The sequence below is a fragment of the Oreochromis niloticus genome, linkage group LG3 (assembly GCF_001858045.2).
Source record: "Oreochromis niloticus isolate F11D_XX linkage group LG3, O_niloticus_UMD_NMBU, whole genome shotgun sequence".
Taxonomy (NCBI): domain Eukaryota; kingdom Metazoa; phylum Chordata; class Actinopteri; order Cichliformes; family Cichlidae; genus Oreochromis; species Oreochromis niloticus.
In genome coordinates this window covers 17,522,757-17,539,058 of record NC_031967.2, presented here as the reverse complement: position 1 = coordinate 17,539,058, position 16,302 = coordinate 17,522,757, and the positions used below count along the sequence as shown (strand labels likewise).

General features: G+C 42.0%; 1 protein-coding gene, 1 long non-coding RNA gene and 1 other non-coding gene across 4 annotated transcripts; all 3 read right to left on the bottom strand.

Moving 5' to 3' along the window:
- Positions 1-756: 756 nt before the first annotated feature.
- On the bottom strand, positions 757-6,331 carry zpax4 (zona pellucida protein AX 4). Of its 2 annotated transcripts, none has more exons than XM_019354543.2 (17): positions 6,149-6,331; positions 6,005-6,090; positions 5,843-5,929; positions 5,582-5,709; positions 5,354-5,491; positions 4,408-4,476; positions 4,166-4,336; positions 3,997-4,093; positions 3,706-3,914; positions 2,605-2,964; positions 2,335-2,455; positions 2,058-2,263; positions 1,848-1,965; positions 1,599-1,771; positions 1,438-1,523; positions 1,237-1,355; positions 757-1,161 (listed from the first exon to the last, which is right to left on the bottom strand). In XM_019354543.2, the coding sequence occupies exons 1-17, from the start codon at positions 6,163-6,165 to the stop codon at positions 1,010-1,012; spliced, it is 2,337 nt and encodes a 778-aa protein (XP_019210088.1). In that variant the 5' UTR covers positions 6,166-6,331; the 3' UTR covers positions 757-1,009. The 2 variants fall into 2 exon arrangements, with proteins under 2 accessions (XP_019210088.1, XP_019210094.1); XM_019354549.2 differs by having other exon boundaries at positions 6,005-6,060; positions 6,149-6,330.
- A 2,328-nt stretch (positions 6,332-8,659) lies between these two features.
- LOC100699725 (uncharacterized) lies at positions 8,660-12,706 on the bottom strand. Its single transcript, XR_002059673.2, has 19 exons — positions 12,527-12,706; positions 12,392-12,444; positions 12,227-12,316; positions 12,027-12,154; positions 11,789-11,929; positions 11,656-11,718; positions 11,412-11,573; positions 11,228-11,324; positions 10,818-11,032; positions 10,559-10,709; positions 10,285-10,493; positions 10,090-10,207; positions 9,813-10,018; positions 9,609-9,726; positions 9,364-9,535; positions 9,213-9,295; positions 9,029-9,147; positions 8,830-8,958; positions 8,660-8,758 (listed from the first exon to the last, which is right to left on the bottom strand). It is a non-coding gene; the product is annotated as an uncharacterized LOC100699725 (transcript).
- Positions 12,707-13,803: 1,097 nt separating this feature from the next.
- Positions 13,804-14,757, bottom strand: LOC109199223 (uncharacterized). Its single transcript, XR_002059684.1, has 3 exons — positions 14,406-14,757; positions 14,207-14,248; positions 13,804-14,048 (listed from the first exon to the last, which is right to left on the bottom strand). It is a non-coding gene; the product is annotated as an uncharacterized LOC109199223 (long non-coding RNA).
- Between the last annotated feature and the right edge of the window lie 1,545 nt (positions 14,758-16,302).

Below are 16,302 nucleotides of genomic sequence, written 5' to 3'. Positions count from 1 at the left end.
TAGCTTCCTGGATTTCATACCTATTGGGCTACATACTCATTATATAGGCTATACAGTACATAAAATCAAAATTCACTTGTTTTATGTAATGGAAATGTTTAATTATCTGGGCTAAAGAAAAAGTTAGACTATATTTAAATGAAACGTGTATACTTACTGCATTTTAACCATATATAATGCATATTACAGGATGTAATGTGCAGCCCATCTGCTCCCAGGATGGACTTGTGCATTTAGAGATGCTCCTCTACATACCATGCTTGTAACTTAGTTACGAGTTATTGATGCCTTCTTAACTTGAAGCAGTCTGGCCTCTCTCCTTTGACATTTTCAGCCAGAGAACTGCTTCTCAGTGGATTTGCTTTCAGGCCAGTCTCTTAAACCCTACAGATAGTCGTGTGTGACAATCCCAATAGATCAGCAGTTTCTGAAACAGACCAGCATGGCATGGTTCAAATGAACTTAAATCACCTCACTCATTCTGTTGCTCAGTTCGTACTTCAGCAGGTCATGCTGGCTTTGTCAACATGTCCAAATGCTTTCATGTGACTGGCTGATTGAGGTACACTTCTTGCTGTAGTGCGCTACTCTGTATTCACTGCCTGTGCATTCCACTCCTCCCCACCTTAGTAAGCTTCTCACTCTTTAAAGTAATATATTTAGACCAAGACTGAAGTTTTCCTGAATATTTAGAAAAAAAAATTAACGTTGCAGTTGGTGAGCCATAATTTTTTATTTTTTTATGTTTTTATTTTATTTATTTATTTTTTAAACTAGCCAATGCAAATTTCGGTGGAGTAGAAATACACGAGTTCCTTACAATGAAGTCTCCAACATCCTGTGTCAGAAACAGTCAAAATGATGCCAAACACACAGTAGTGTTAAGGCTCTACAAGACAAATTAGTTTCAAAGACAGCTTTAATACAGTTTTGTCCCATTTAAAATATAACTTTATTGTGACTTTTCAGCTCCTGCAAGGGGATCACAAAAAAGTGACATTTATCACAGTTAGCCACCTGCAAGATTGTGAACCCTAGAAACTCTGAAGTATCGAGTAGATGGACGAACACCAGGTACAAACGCAATAGGTTGTGCGTGTCTTGCTATAGCAGGGGTGCTTTGAAGTCCTGCAGTGGGCTTTCTGCTGGGATGTTGCAGCCCTAGAAAAAGATTAATTTTTTTTTAGATTTTGAACAAAGCAGCATAATTTCCATCAGGTGAATAAGTTACTGTACCTGCTGTGGGCTGCACTGTGCGGATGATTTTACCAACACCAACCGTGTCAGACACAAATCTGTACATTGTGAAGAGCTGACGGAGACTAGATAGAGGATATGTACACTGCACGATCACCCTGTGAAATAAGGACAACCTTCAATGTCATGTATCAATGCAGGTGGAAAAAATATATTAAAGGAAAGTTTGGAGATTCATACCTCTCAGTCACATCATTAGAAACCATATTCTGGTAATTCTTGTTGTAGAAGATCTCATTTTGGTAAGTCACATAATCCTTTCCAAGCTGAAGAAAAAATACACAGTGAGGACAAGGCAGCACAGGGAGGGGATGCCACAACTCCGTAAACTCAGCTTTTACCTCAAATATGAATCCACAGCTGTTGACTGGAAAAGAAAAGAGGGCCCTGGTGCCATTCATATCTTTAGGCCCACAGGAGTTGTCCATGAGGCTCATTCTTAATGTTCTCCCTCCACTTGAGACTACCAGAGGCAGGTTTGCCACCACAGTCATCATCCCATCAGTCGAACACACTGCATAGACAGAAGGGTTTTAGCATGAGTGGCGACTCTGAAACCGTCTGCAATAATAAAGCTTGGATTCACTTACTAATGAATTCTGGGGGATTGAACAGACAGGTCTTAACTGTGGACGTCTGGACTTCTGATGTTTCACGAACTCTCACAAGAATCTCAAAAGTTCCTGAGAATCCCTTCAAAGTGACGTCCTGCCAAAACACATGCAGTAGTTCTACATTTAAACACAATTCAAGCCTATTAAGAACAAACTGATGATGCCAATAGCATTTCCCTCATCTACCTGGTATTTATACCCATGAGTGGCAAGTGGCACATCAAGCCTCAGACTCTGGCTGTCGTTACTCAAGATGTAGCCGCGCCGGTCTGCCAGGTCTGAGGTTAGCACGTCTAAGCCGATGGTAAACTCCCACAAGTAGTCAAAAGGCTGATGGTCCAGCTTGAAGCGTATCCCAGACTCAGAGCAGACAGCATCAAAGGCTGGAGGTGCTGTCGGATACAGGCTCGTTAACGACTCTTAAAGCTGTTACCAATATAGAGTACATAATCAAATAACTTACAGACATCTGTGAGCAGTGCCACAATAGATGCTGAGTGGTAATAAGACTCGTTTCCAGGTAGCACAGCCAGCGTGTAGTTAATATCCAGCATAAACCGAAGAACTGCATCTTCTATAAAGAACTAAGAAAGAAAAACTCCCTAAGACGAGCAGGATTTAAGCCAACGTGTTGTGAATAAGCTTCATTTTGAACATAGGTAACAAGTGTTTCTATCAAAACAAAATCACTGAGAGTCATCTATTCACAAGGGCGTGGTGGTGGTAGACCTACCTTCTGTTTGACAACAGGGTCGTGGAACGGCACCTTCAGTGTGTAGCCATGGGTGCCGTTGGGGTAAAGAACTTCAGCGATGTTGTAGGTGCTTGTATTTGCAAATGGCAATGTAAAGTCTTGTTCATTCAGCTGGATAGAAACTAACACCACATCTTCAGGAACATCGCCGAGATAGATTGTGAACATCTGTTCTTTAAGGACTGTTTGATTATGAGTGAAAATCGTGCAGGGCAACAGGGGAGTAACCAGAGTCCTGCGAAACTGGAGCATGGTCTCCACATAGTCACGATCTAATGAGATCTGCTCCACGGAGAGGTCGAAGACATAAAACTCATAGAGACTCCCAATGACAAAGCTCTGAAAGACAAACATGCAGTTTGTATGACTTCAATCTTTATCATTAGATAAACTGCTAGTCTGACTAAAATGTTTCACAAAGGACGTAATACAAGATTAAATTAGTCACATGGACACAAAGACAAACATCTCAATCACTCTAGAGTTTAAAAAAAAAGGATGACAATCTCCTTGCAACTAAGAGGGAAGGGGAAAAGAAAAAAAAAAGTTGCCTGATGATTGACTGCAAAAAAATTCGACTAAGACAGAGTGCAAGTAGTTGCAGCAACCTCCAGGCGACCACTTTCAAATTGCAAGGCAATTCCACAGGTCACCTGAAGGCAACGTGTCTAAACAACTGTGCTCTGGCTTGGATTGCAGTCACTCTCAGAAACGTTGCAATGAATCTGATTCAGTCTCCACCGATGAGTGCAGCTAATCTGATGAAATGGGGGAACACTATTCAGGAATATACCCTGTTGGCAATCTGCTTTCTAAAGCGAGAGTCATCGCTGGCCTACTTCCTGTCTTTCAAAAGGCAACAAGATTACAGAATGCACACAGTTACAACAAATGTGGTTGTGCCGAGCTCTCCAGTTTTTCCCCAGTTTGGAGAATTATTTAAGCCATTAAAAGCTTAAACAAGCCATCCATGTGCATCATCCAATTCAACATTTTAACAAGCAGCCTCAGAGCAATCCAAAAGCTACACTTAACACACACTGCAAAGAAATTTTCAAGTTTGTAGGATCCTCAGCTGACCTTCCTGTGTCCTCCTTCAGCATTATAAGGGATGCCTATATGGACTGTGCCTTTGTGCTTCTCAACAATGTAACCCCTCTTCTCTGCAATAAGCTGCTCCATGGGATCCCCGTTGAGTCCAATCCTGATCTGTGTGCCACCAACACTCGGGTACAGCGCCTCTGGAGTCTTCCACATCATATAGCCTGCGTCATCAAAGTATCCTTCATCTGTTAAGAAGAGGAACAACATTACAAGTCCACCTGATCATAAGCAGAAAGTCACTAAAATGACATCAAGGCTGATACTGACACATGGAGCAAGCTGCCAAGAGGTCAACCATGAGGACAACCCAGTTTTGTCTGGAGAACACAGTTGCATAGACTGCCTCCACTGGAACATTCTCCACCTGCAGCGAAATGCAGCGTAAGCCTCGCTTTGCATCAATGGTTCAAATGCAGATTCTGAATCTGCGGTTTACCTCAGTGCTCAGTGAGTCAGGTTGTCCATAGGGCGTTCGAAACAGAAGTCTTCCATCCCTCGAGTCAAACGTATAGCCCCGCTTCCGTGCTTGAGAGACGTTCATGGACGGCATCTGCTCCTCCGGTCTTTGAAAAGTCACCTGCCAGTCTGAAGTGGTGGCGCTGCGTACCTGAAGGAAATGTATAAGTCCTAAGACTGTTTACTTCCTGAGTGAGAAATGTACCTGAGTGTAAGACTTACAGCTTTGGATGCATTCCTGTTGTGTCCGTTTGTCCCAAAAGGACAGGTAACATCACTCCTCACAGACACCTGCAGAGAATTCACCAAATTACAGGGTGTAAAATTTTCACCACTAGATTATGAGTAGATTGCAGACTGCAGTCAACAAAATTCTGTTTCTTACCCCTTCCTATTCAAGTGTATAATCCTAGCTACGGTGGCTGCTATAGAACAAACATGTTTTTGATCTCTTGGCTGACTAAAACATTACATGGACCGTAATCCATAAAGGCCACTGTCAGCCGGGATGCAGATCCAGCTCCACACATCCAGTTTTCCACTTTCTCTGGAACGCCATTAGTCCACCGTTTACCTCAACAATCAATGCCAAGTGAGAAGCATCCAACATTACTCACAGACTGCAAAACTAAACTAGTCTGATACAAGTCAACGAGTCACTGAAGCGCTTCTCTTGCAGGCGGCTGAAGTTCTGACTTCAGTTCAGAAGGTGAGGAAGATGATGACATGGTGTGGTTCATTTTTATTTCTTTAGTGACTGCAACCCATTCTCAGAGGAACAAAATATGTACAAACACACACGGCCAAGTCTGAAGGTGCAGATGTGAATTTAAATGTGTTTTTACAACAGCTCCGACTTCTCTTCGAGCTTTGATGTGCGACTGGTCTCTAGCCACATACATAAAATGCAATTAGTTAGAAGAGAGGTCCTTGGTGGCCCCACAAATGCAAACCTGCTCCTGTGTATTTTTAATGCATTAATTATAATACTACACACGTTTTTTGGAGACATGCAACTATAGATTAATGTATAGTAACAGTACAGTATTCATTTTTTCTTCTATTAAAACAGCCTAGAAAATTACTGTTTGCACATTTTAAAAAAAAAGAAAAATCTGCTTCTTAAGCAAATAAAAAAAAAAAAATTTAAAAAAAATTCCAAATTTACCTCCATGTAGTTCATCTCACAGGTAACCTCTCTGTGAGACCATTGGAGAGATAATGTGCAGGTCTTGTTCAGTGCATAGCTGGCTTCCTTTCCCTTATGTGTAGCAATCAAGTTAAAATTAAAGGAGAACATGTCATCCTGAAATACCCAGAAGAGAAAATTTATCAAAGCCTTGTCTCTTTAGGCAGCAGCAAGCATGTTTGTGCTTATTTGACTGCTTGCACATACTTTGTTGTCAGTGTGGCAGCTGAAATAAGAAGCTCTGAGCTCCACGTGGCCCAGGAGAGAGAGAGCACTCACGGTATAGCCGCACTTTGCAGCATACTGTTCAGTGATGGCATACGCTCCTGTCCTGTCTTTACAAAAAGAACAATACCTCAGCAGTCATGCAGCTCAGTACTGGACAGAATTATCAGACGAAAGAAGCATTTAAATAAAAAAATAAAAAAATGCTCCAATGCAGAGGAGAAGCTTTGCAGGAGGCCTTACCCACAGCCTCAAAGCGAGGTTCCTTTCCAGTGAAGGAGAGATCAACAGCTATCATGAAGTAACGCTCGCGACACTCCATATGAACTCCTGCATGAACAAGCAAGTTTTAAGTACAGATTACCAGTATTTTGAAATCACAACTACTAATCACATGCATTTTACCATCCGTAATGAGATCACAAATTGCAGCTGAGCACACGGACAGGAGAAAGGCCACACTGGAACACAAAGGCACATGTGACAGAAAACTTAACTGGAAATTAACTTCATAAATAAACTTGATGATTTCCCACTAAGGCAGCTTACCTAAACAAAAATGCCATACCCACTGATGTTGGCAGGGTCTAAAGCTAGCCTGGGTGCTAGCAAACTACACTTCTAACCAACACAAGCTCAAGCAAATCACATCAGCAGTACTCTGTGTGAGCTCAGCTGCTTTTGTTAGTTCGTTTCTTGACCCCTGAAGTTATAAGCAGCGTTTACTTTCAGCATCAGCTGCAAGTGATTTAAAGATGAGTTGATTACCCAAAGGCTGCACCTGTGAGTGTAACTCTGAGAGCCTCTGATTGGCCAGTGAATACATGACACTGATAGAATATAAGAACTAATCTGATGGCTTCAGGCTTCTTCCCGAGCCTGATGGAGGGTTTTCAGTGCACTTTAGGTGCTACTGATAAAGTTGCAAAGTTTCTTGAGCTTAATGTTTGGCCCTTCTGTCTATGTGTGCAATTTCAAATTGTGATATTCCCATTGATAAACTTTTTAAAGTGCACTGAAGCATAAATCTGCAGTCATTTGTGCATGTATTTGGATCTTATATTTCTTTTTTGGGATTTCATTTTCAAATCTTGTTGAAATCCTCAGTGGATCACAAGTTGAAGTTCAATCACAGGTTTGGAGTAAGGCTCTTGCAGCACCCTCTGGTGGACATTTTTCACACTGTAATGTAATTAATATCCAACGAAGTGTTTCAGAACTAGATCATATGGTTGTTTGGTTCCACGCCACTCTCAATGACAGTCTAGTCTACTAAATATGTGCATTAAAAATAACATGGATGGTATATATGCAAAAATTGGAATTTCTTTATGATCCGTGAAAGAGCAAAAACCTGATGAATCATCAAAATTAACAGCAGCACCTGTAATATACATGACAGCTGCTTTTTTTTTTTTTCCATCAATGAAGAAAAAAAACTTTTTACCATCCATCAACTCAAATTTTCAGGTCACCTCAAATTTTCTACTTAGCAACTCGAAATGCTGAAAATGTTCTCCAGATTTTCAGATAACCTGAAATTTTGCCTTATGAATGGCATTTTTTTTTTTTTGAACACATGGCAGAAACAAGCTTCTGTGGATATAACATTACAAACATTTGAATTGAAGGTTGATTTTGGAGCTAAAATTCAGTTAAGTAAAGTTTAACATGCTCTGCCAACATATAGAATCGCCACAGTTCATGATCCAATATAATTAAATGTAATATATTTATTTTGCCCCAAATCACAACAAGTCACCTCAAGCTTGTTTATATTGGAAGATAGAGACCCTACAATAATACAGAGAAAAGCCCAACAATTAAACAACCCCATGTGAGAAAGCACTTGGCTATAGTGGTAAGGAAAAACTCCCTTTTAACAGGAAGAACCCTCAGGTAGAACCAGATACAGGGAGGGGCGGCCATTTGTCGCAACCAATGGAATTTTTAAAAAAGAAAAAAAAAAGTGAAGAACAAACATTTAGTGCATCATGGGAAACCCTCAGCAGCCTAGGCCTATTGCAGTGTAACTAAGGGGGGGGGGGGGGGGGGGGGAGATTCTGAGTCACCTGATCCAGCCCTAAGTATAAGCTTTACAGAAAAGAAAGTTTCAGTCTGCAAATACCAGGAGCCATATGTAAAGCAGCAGTCAGAGCAAAGTGCTTTATTGGGGTGAAATGCTACGATGAGGTGTTTAAGATGTGATGGGCCTGATCTTTAGATTTTAAATTAAATTCTGGATTCAACAAGGTAATACAGAAACCTTTTATCTGAATTTAGATGCAGGAAATTTAGGTCATCCAAGTCTGTCTTAAAAGACATTCCTCCAGTTTAATTGGTGTGTGTCATCTGGCTTCAATGCCCTTTCTTGTTGCAGTTACTTTAATAAAACTGGTCATAAATAAGAGTACCTCAACTTGTCAACTGAGTGGATCATTAAAACCAGAGTTTGCATTTCCAGTACTGGTTTTGGTTAATATCCCAGCTGGCCATCAGTTCAGTGAACTTCTAGATAAGCAGCATTTGTGACCTAAAGATGACAACACCAAGCTACCGTGTTTAAGCAAAAGTCCAATATATATTTTGTCATGATTACAGTAAACTGATGTCATTGATATGGAACTAGTTAAAGCCAATGATGTCTGGTCAGCAAACCAAGTGTGAAGTGTTTCAGGGAGCAAGACAAGTTCCAGTTTGTTCCAGCTTTGCAAGGAGCCATTTGAACACCGCTTTAAAGTTCACAGAATGAAATGCTGTAAGGTTGGATGTTAGTAGCAAAGAACCTTAAATAGTCAGCAAGACCAGGAAACTGCTACATAGATACCAGGCCATTTCCTATGAATTTCACCAGTCATACAAAGACTTCATAAAATCCTGAGGACCACGTTACAGTAATTCAGGCAGCGACCCCCAGTCTTGTGTCAAGGCAAATCCTACCGACTTAAGTTACTGTGGTCTTGAAAGAGCCTTTACCATTTATGAAAAGCCATTCCATCTGATGAGACAAAGCACCGTCTGCACATGTGACACACTAAGTGACAAACTGACAAGAATGGATCACATGATTCATTTAAGTCTTTATTACATAAAAAAACCCATTGAAATCTGTTCTTTAAATGACAGTAAATACATTAACTTGTGAAGTTTCCTTTAATCCTGTGGAGAGAAATACAATTTAGACACTTCTAACGCTGGCAAATTCTACCTGGTTTAAAAGTAGTGCAGACCTTTGTTTGAGAGATTCTTTAGGAAACTCGATACTTTGATGTACTTTGCAGAAGGCTGATAACGAGGTCGTATTGTCACCGATCTTGCAGTATGCCCGGGGGATGCACTAGTGGGCTCCACTGCAGGACCTAGAGTAACAGAATTTAACTTAACATTTTCAGTGACACCAACAAGCTGTTTAATTGTTAACCCACCCACCTTCAATGATGCGGTTAGAACGCACGATACGACCAACGCCGACTGTTTCAGACTCAAACTTGTATGCCGAGAAGAGGGCATGTAATCCAGCCACAGTATATGTGCACTGCAGCATGACCCTGGAATACAAGTTACACATTTTAGTAGCTGAAGGGTGAAAACCCAAATAGTGAGGGATGCATACCTGTTCCTACTGCTCAGATTTTCTGGATTTCTCACAGAGCTGAAGATGATCTCATTTCTATAGGTCACAGAGTCCCTGCCCAGCTGGAGAAAAATATAAAGTCTTAATATATGGTAAAAATGATATATCAAAGAAAACATTTGTTCACTACCATGATTATAGCTCCACAGTCATTAACAGCAAAGAAAAAAGAGCCCTGGTGCCAGCTGCATCTTTAGGCCGACAGGATTTGTCCTTGAGGCTGGTTTCAGCTGGACTCCCTCCACTTGGGATTGGCAGAGACAAGTTAGCCACCACGGTCACCCTCCCATCAGTCGAACACACTGCATAAACACAAGGGTTTTAGCATGAGTGGCAACGCTGAGACCTTTAATAATAAAGCTTGGATGCACTTACTAATGAATTCTGGGGGACTGAACAGACAGGTCTTAACTGTGGACGTTTGGACTTCTGACGTTTCACGAACTCTCACAAGGATCTCAAAAGTTCCTGAGAATCCCTTCAAAGTGACGTTCTACCAAAACACATGCAGTTGTACATTTAAAGAGAATTCGAGTTTAAGGACAAACGGATGATGCCAATAGCATTTCCCTCATCTACCTGGTATTTATACCCATTAGTGAATAGCGGCACATCAAGCTGCAGACTCTGGCTGTCATTACTCATGATGTAGCCACGCCGGTTTGCCAGGTCTGAGGTTAGCACGTCCGAGCCGATGGCAATCTCCCAGAAGTAATCAAAAGGGCGATGGTCCAGCTTAAAGTGTATGCTGGACTCCGAACAGTTGGCATCAAAGGCTGGAGGCGCTGTGGGATACAGGATTATTTAATACCACTTCATGCTTGAGCCGAAGACTAAACACAGGTTCGAGACTTACAGACACGAGTTAGAGCCGTGACTGCTGTTTGATGGTAATAAGGCTCATTTCCAGGCTGAACAGCTAGTGTATAGTTGACATTCAGGATGTGCTGCAGTGCCAAGGCTTTTCTGGAGAACTAGGAGGAAACATTTAAGAACCCGCATGAAATATGAAGATGCCACGGGGTGGTGGTGAGGGGATCCCGGAGATTACCTGCAGTTTGACAACAGGATCATCAAAAAGCACCGTCAGTGTGTATCCATGGGTGCCGTTGGGGTGGAGAACTTCAGTGAGGTTGTAGGTGCTCATATTTGAGAGTGGCAATGTAAATTCTTGTCCATTCAGCTGAATAGAAACTAACACCACATCTTCAGGGACACCACCGAGATAGATGGTGAATGCGCGCTCTCTTAGAAGAGTTTCTGAAACAAAAAGCCCGTCAGAATCTGACCAAAGCGATCTGATGCAGTGCTTTAGATACACTTACGGTTTTCAGTGAAAATGTGGCATGGCAGCAGGGGAGTGACTATAATCCTGTGAAAACGAAGCCTGGCAGCAATCTCAGCCTCGTCAACTGAGATCTGCTCCAAGTAGAGACGAAAAACGTAGTATTCGTAGAGGTCTCGAGACACAAAGCTCTGCAAAGAGAGTCAGGCTACGTCACTAATATTTCATCTTAACCTGATAGCAATGCTGTGATTTGAAGACCTGCTGATTCCAAGTCTACAGCTCTACTGTCTTCTCACCTTCCTGTATCCTCCTTCAGCTTTGTAAGGGATACTGACTTGCAATGTGGTGTTAATCTTCTCCACGGTGTAGCCCCTCTCCTCTGCAACTTTTTTCTCCACAAGTTTCCCATTGACTCCAATACTGACCTCAGTCTCATTTAAGGGAGACACCAGACTGTGGAGCAGCTCAGAAGTCTCCCACATCATATAGCCGCCGTCATATGACCCATTATCTGTGGACACACCATTTGTGTTTCCTTATGAGTATTTGGGTAAAAAAAAAAAAAAAAAAAAAAAACCCACACACACCCACACACACACACCCACACACACCCACACCCACACCCACACCCACACCCACACACACACCCACACCCACACCCACACCCACACCCACACCACCCCAAAACACCAGGATTAATACTGACGCATGGAGCAAGCAGCCAACAGATCGACCACGAGGACAACCCAGCTTTGCCTCGAGAACAAGACTGCATGGACCACCTCTACTGGAACGCCATTCACCTGGAAAAGGAAACTTTTTTGTTTGTTTTTTTTTAAACATAAGCCGTGAATAAGATTAATAACCTTTACAGTTTCTCATCCCTTTACCTCAGTGCTGAAAGAATGGGGTTGCTCATACGGTGTCCGAAACACAAGCCTCTCATCTGTGAGAGCAAACACATAACCCAGCTTCCGAGCTTCAGAGAGGTTCATGGGCAGAAACTGATCCTCTGCTCTTTGAAACATCACCTTCCAATCTGAGTAAAGGACCTAAGGGAACAATATTTCAATTCTGTCATTTTAGCTATGCATAAAAATTTAGTTTGGCAGCTGTATTTAAGGCGAAACATACAGGTTTGAAAGCAGAATCTCCATTTTCCTCATACGGACATGTTGCTTCACTCCTCACCGACACCTGCAGAAAATCCAGGATTAATCTCAATGAAATCCCTGGATAAACTGCTACAGGGTGAATCCAAGCTTACTTCCATGTAGTTGACCTCACAGGTAACCTCTCGGGGAGACCACGGGAGCGACAGAGTGCAGGTCTTGTTCAGCGCATATGTGGCCTGCTTCCCGCCACGTGTTACAATCAGGTTGAAGTTGAACGTGAACACTTCATCATCCTATGTAAGTGCATGGGAACACCAGGTTGCCATCATAGAGAACAGACAACACTTAACGTGCAGTAATTAAGTCTGGATAAATTGTGTTGGGGCATACCGCATCATTAGTGTGGCAGCTGAAGTAAGAGGCTCTGAGCTCCACGTGGCCGAGAACTGGGAGAAGACTGATGGTGTATCCACACTCTGCCGCGTACTCCTCGGTGATGGCGTGTACGCCTGTGCTGTCTGGGCGACAATCCAGAGATTAGTGAGATTTAACATGCACCAGGAAGGAGTTACAGCCAGTCAGAGACTCACCGACAGCCTCAAAGCGAGGTTTATCCCCAGCAAAGGAGAGACCAACAGCTATCATGAAGTAACGCTCACGACACTCCATTTGAAGAACTCCTGCATGATTAAAGATTTTAGAGATTGCTTTTGTAACACAGCTGCTCTTATAAGAAGCAAACATTTAAAGCTCACCAGTGGGAACATCAAGTGTTGAAGCTGTCCGCAGAGACAGGAGAAAGAGCACTCTGTAAGATAAAAGAGATTTAAGTCTCAGGGAAGGAAGCTGCTTCAGGAGCAACCCATAAACTGGTGTGGAAAACAGCTTACCCAAAGCGAAAACAAAAGGCCATAGCCACTGATGTGTTGGTAGTGTCTAAAACTAGCCCGGCTGCTAGCAAACTACACCTGCTAACCAACACAAGCTCAACTGTTGCTTTGCATACCCTGGCCACACTGGCACCATGCAGCACTGAAACCTAAACCAGCTTTTATTACCACGCCAGCAGGGCAGCCGCTACACCACCATGTGTAGCCTGTTAGAAATCAAGCCATCTTTCAATCAGCGGACCAGTTTCATGGCAGCACAGGTGTTGCCAATAACAATACCAACAGTCCTCCACTTGTGACCATAGTGATGCAAAGCTACATGGTATGGGAGCTTTTTTTTTTTATCATCCATAAATCAGCGTTTCAGGTTGTCATCTTATTTTCTCAGATGTTTGAGTTAGTAAGTCAAATTTTTGATTCATGGTTGATTTTTAGTGGGAGAAACATTCATGTGTCATTTATGCTTAAAAAGAAGAATTAAACTACGTTTTCATTTCACCACTTCATTTTATTTTAAGAACAGACTTTAGGAACATATTGATATTGATATGATTGATGTAAGTGAGAACTGATATCCTTGGATGGTCATCTTAACCACATAGGTCTGGCTGTGAGTACTGAAGCTCCACCCACAAACATTCTGTTTGTGAGTTGGAGCCAATCCAAAGAACGCTGGCTTGAGGGGGGAGGAGTTAAATGGGTTGTTTCAAACAGAAGATGAACAACAGCTTTTATTTTAATGCTTTATGAATAAACTGACACTGCCCTTCTTCAATAAATGTAAGCTTCCATCAACAAAGTTTATTCATTTAGTCTTTAATATTTGGATTTTTCATGGTTTGCAAAGAAAAAAAAAGTAGTAGTAGTAGAATGTAGTAGATATGTCTCTGCCAGACACATACATTGTATTTATACACAGTGGTATAAAGGATTTTGTGTATCTGTCCTTTTAGCAGTTGAGCTCAATCAGTCTGTTAGAGAAGACGCTCTGCTGCCTGACCAGTAAGTGGTTTGATCAGTTACTTCCTCTCCACAATAACTTCAAAAGTCTTCAGCTTGCAGCCAATCACAGAGCCAGCCTTCCTGATCAGTCCGTTGGTGTCATCAGCTCTGATGCTGCATCCCTCCTCAGACCACAGCAAAGTACACAGCACCCACCACAGCTAACAGACAGAAAACTCAATAAACACTGAAGGATCTCAGCTTTCTCAGCTCTGTATACAGCCCGGTCTATACAGGTCTACCAGTTCAGCCTGTGATCAATGTGGACGCCCGATGCTTGTACTCCTCCACCACCAGGATAAACACAGGTCGTGTAGCCGTCCTCACAATCGTCTCTGGTCGTATTCTCATTCAGAGAGCAGATATCCCACTCCCAGACCACTCCACAAAATCATTCAGTCATCAAATTCTGCAGAATCACAGTATTTCTGTTGGTGGCATGCGCTGGAGATGTACTCAAAATCTTCCCTGTATGAGGTGAACATGAATGGAGACAGTGTAGTCCACGCTTGAGCTCCTACTGCACATAATTGAGATGTTTTAGCCTATATAATCAACATATAGTGCTAAAAGTGACAATTAACAGCAGTCTATTGGATAAAAACAGTTTCTAGGGAAGAACTGACAGAAATACAATTAATTAGTTGGCACAACATAATGTAACCTAATTGGTCTTACCTGTTGACACTCAAATGTGATAAGGCAAAGAGCAGCAGCACACTGGAACAAATTCATGGCACTAGTAAGTGCATTAAGCCACCCAACACTGCGGACTTGTAGTGTGACTCTCACCCACGCAAAGTATGCTAACGTGACGCTATGAAGAGTACAGTCAGACCGAGTCGACCTGAAAGGTGTCAGTCGTGTTCAGACTCACCTGTCCAGCAAGAAGCCGTGTGGCGCCCACATTGGCGTGGACGTCTGCGTTGAAAACACGCGTGATGATTCACTTCAAAGTAAATTTTAAAAAAGAGAAAAAGAGGCAAAAGACAAATTTTAGGCCTTAATGTAAACTTCGAACCGTGTTTGACGTGAAAACTCGCTGAAGTGAGAAGCTGTATGAAAACACGATGCTACAGCGACACCTAGTGCTGAAAGCGGGGCGTGTCACTGACTGCCAGCTTTGATGAAGACGTGAAAACATGGCACACAGGAAGCGCTTGGATAAACAGATTCCTCTACATATTAACGAAATTTATCATAAATGTCACAAAGCGTAATAACTGAAGGTTTTCTGGAGGCTCTGTGAGTGCATGTAAAATGGATCTGCATGCAGAGTAGCAAGAAAGAGGATGAAAACTGCCAACTCAAGCAGCTAAATAGTAAATGTGCATCAGTATTAGATCATTTAATGTCAGCTGGTTGAGTGTCACTTTAAAAACTGACATCAGTGAGTTAAAAATATCAGAATTTTCCAGCATGAGTGGTGATTCTGTCTGCACCTGTATTACTATTATTATTATTATTATTATTATTATTATTATAGGTGATGTTATGTCACGAATCTCTCTGACAGTCATTTAGGTTAAAACACCTGCTGTGGTAAGACTCTCAGTAAATATGACTCTAGGTAACGATGGATATTTGGCTCTAATGTCATACATGTCTAGATTTTGTGAGCCACGTTAGTATTCACTGTGGTGTTGACCCAGGGTGAGTCAATGTTTTATAAATCGCCAAATCACAAAAACAGTCACCTCAAGATGCTTTATATTGTAAGGTAAAGACCCTACAATAATACAGAGAAATCCCAAAAAATCAGTGGAGCCCATTTAAACAAGCACTAGGCAAAAGTAGGAAGGAAAAACTCCCTTTTAACAGGAAGAAACCTCCAGCAGAACAAGTGGCAGCCATGTGCTGTGACCAGTTGGGGGTGAGAGGAAGGAGACGAGACAAAAGACACACTGTGGAAGAAAGCCAGAGATTAATAATATGTAATGATTAAATGCATAATGGTGTATAAACATATGGTGAGTGACAAAGAAGAACTCAGTGCATCATGGAAGGCCCAGCAGCCTAAAAATATCGTGGCGTAACTAAGGGAGGATTCAGGGTCACCTGATGAGAACAGGTCCAGATGTGACATTTGGGTCAGATGTCTCACAAAGGCATCCTTATTCATTATCTCAGACTTCTCTATTTAATCCCAGGCAGCACAGCTGGATGCCCGCTCTGACTCAACACCTTCCAGAAAATGTTACTTTAAGTCAAGTCCCGTCATGATTAGAGACTGAGTAATCAGACAGAGTCCCGTGGAGAGGACAGTCACAGAAAAGGTCACTCTCTTTTTACAAAATGAGATGTGAAAATGATTTTTTCTTCATTAGTTGGCACGGTGTTTGAGCACTCCTTGACTCCAGCTGGTTGCTGAGAAGTTCTTTAAGAAATGTGATGGCTTCTTTTAAATGGCAGGAACAGTGAATCAAGAGAACATGTCAGTCACAGTCAATAAAGCTGATTTGATAGTTGGTTCGCTGTGAATCAGTATTTAAGCATTTTTGTTAAACGTTTCTTAAAAGCATATCTTGACCAAGGTCTTGATGTTTTTCTGACTTCCTGTCCTGCTGAAAGAGTAGAAAACTGAATGAGCGCAGTATTTATACCTCCACGCAGGCGTCAGAATCGATCCAGCAGTACCAGAAATATTGCCTTTTGCATTTTTCACACTCCGCTTCCTTTTCAAAATCATTTGCCTACATTACCCACAATGCAACCACTGACTATTCTTTCAAAGAGTTGAGGATGTCAAGCCTGAGATCGTCATAGCCCTGGGT

What these genes read in the sequence shown, in the direction of transcription:
- zpax4 (XM_019354543.2), bottom strand. An exon ending in CTGACTCACTGAGCACTGAG is followed by an intron (nt 4,094 to 4,165) that starts GTAAACCGCAGA and finishes ATTTCGCTGCAG; the next exon opens with GTGGAGAATGTTCCAGTGGA. An exon ending in ACCCTGTTGTCAAACAGAAG is followed by an intron (nt 2,456 to 2,604) that starts GTAGGTCTACCA and finishes TTTCTTTCTTAG; the next exon opens with TTCTTTATAGAAGATGCAGT.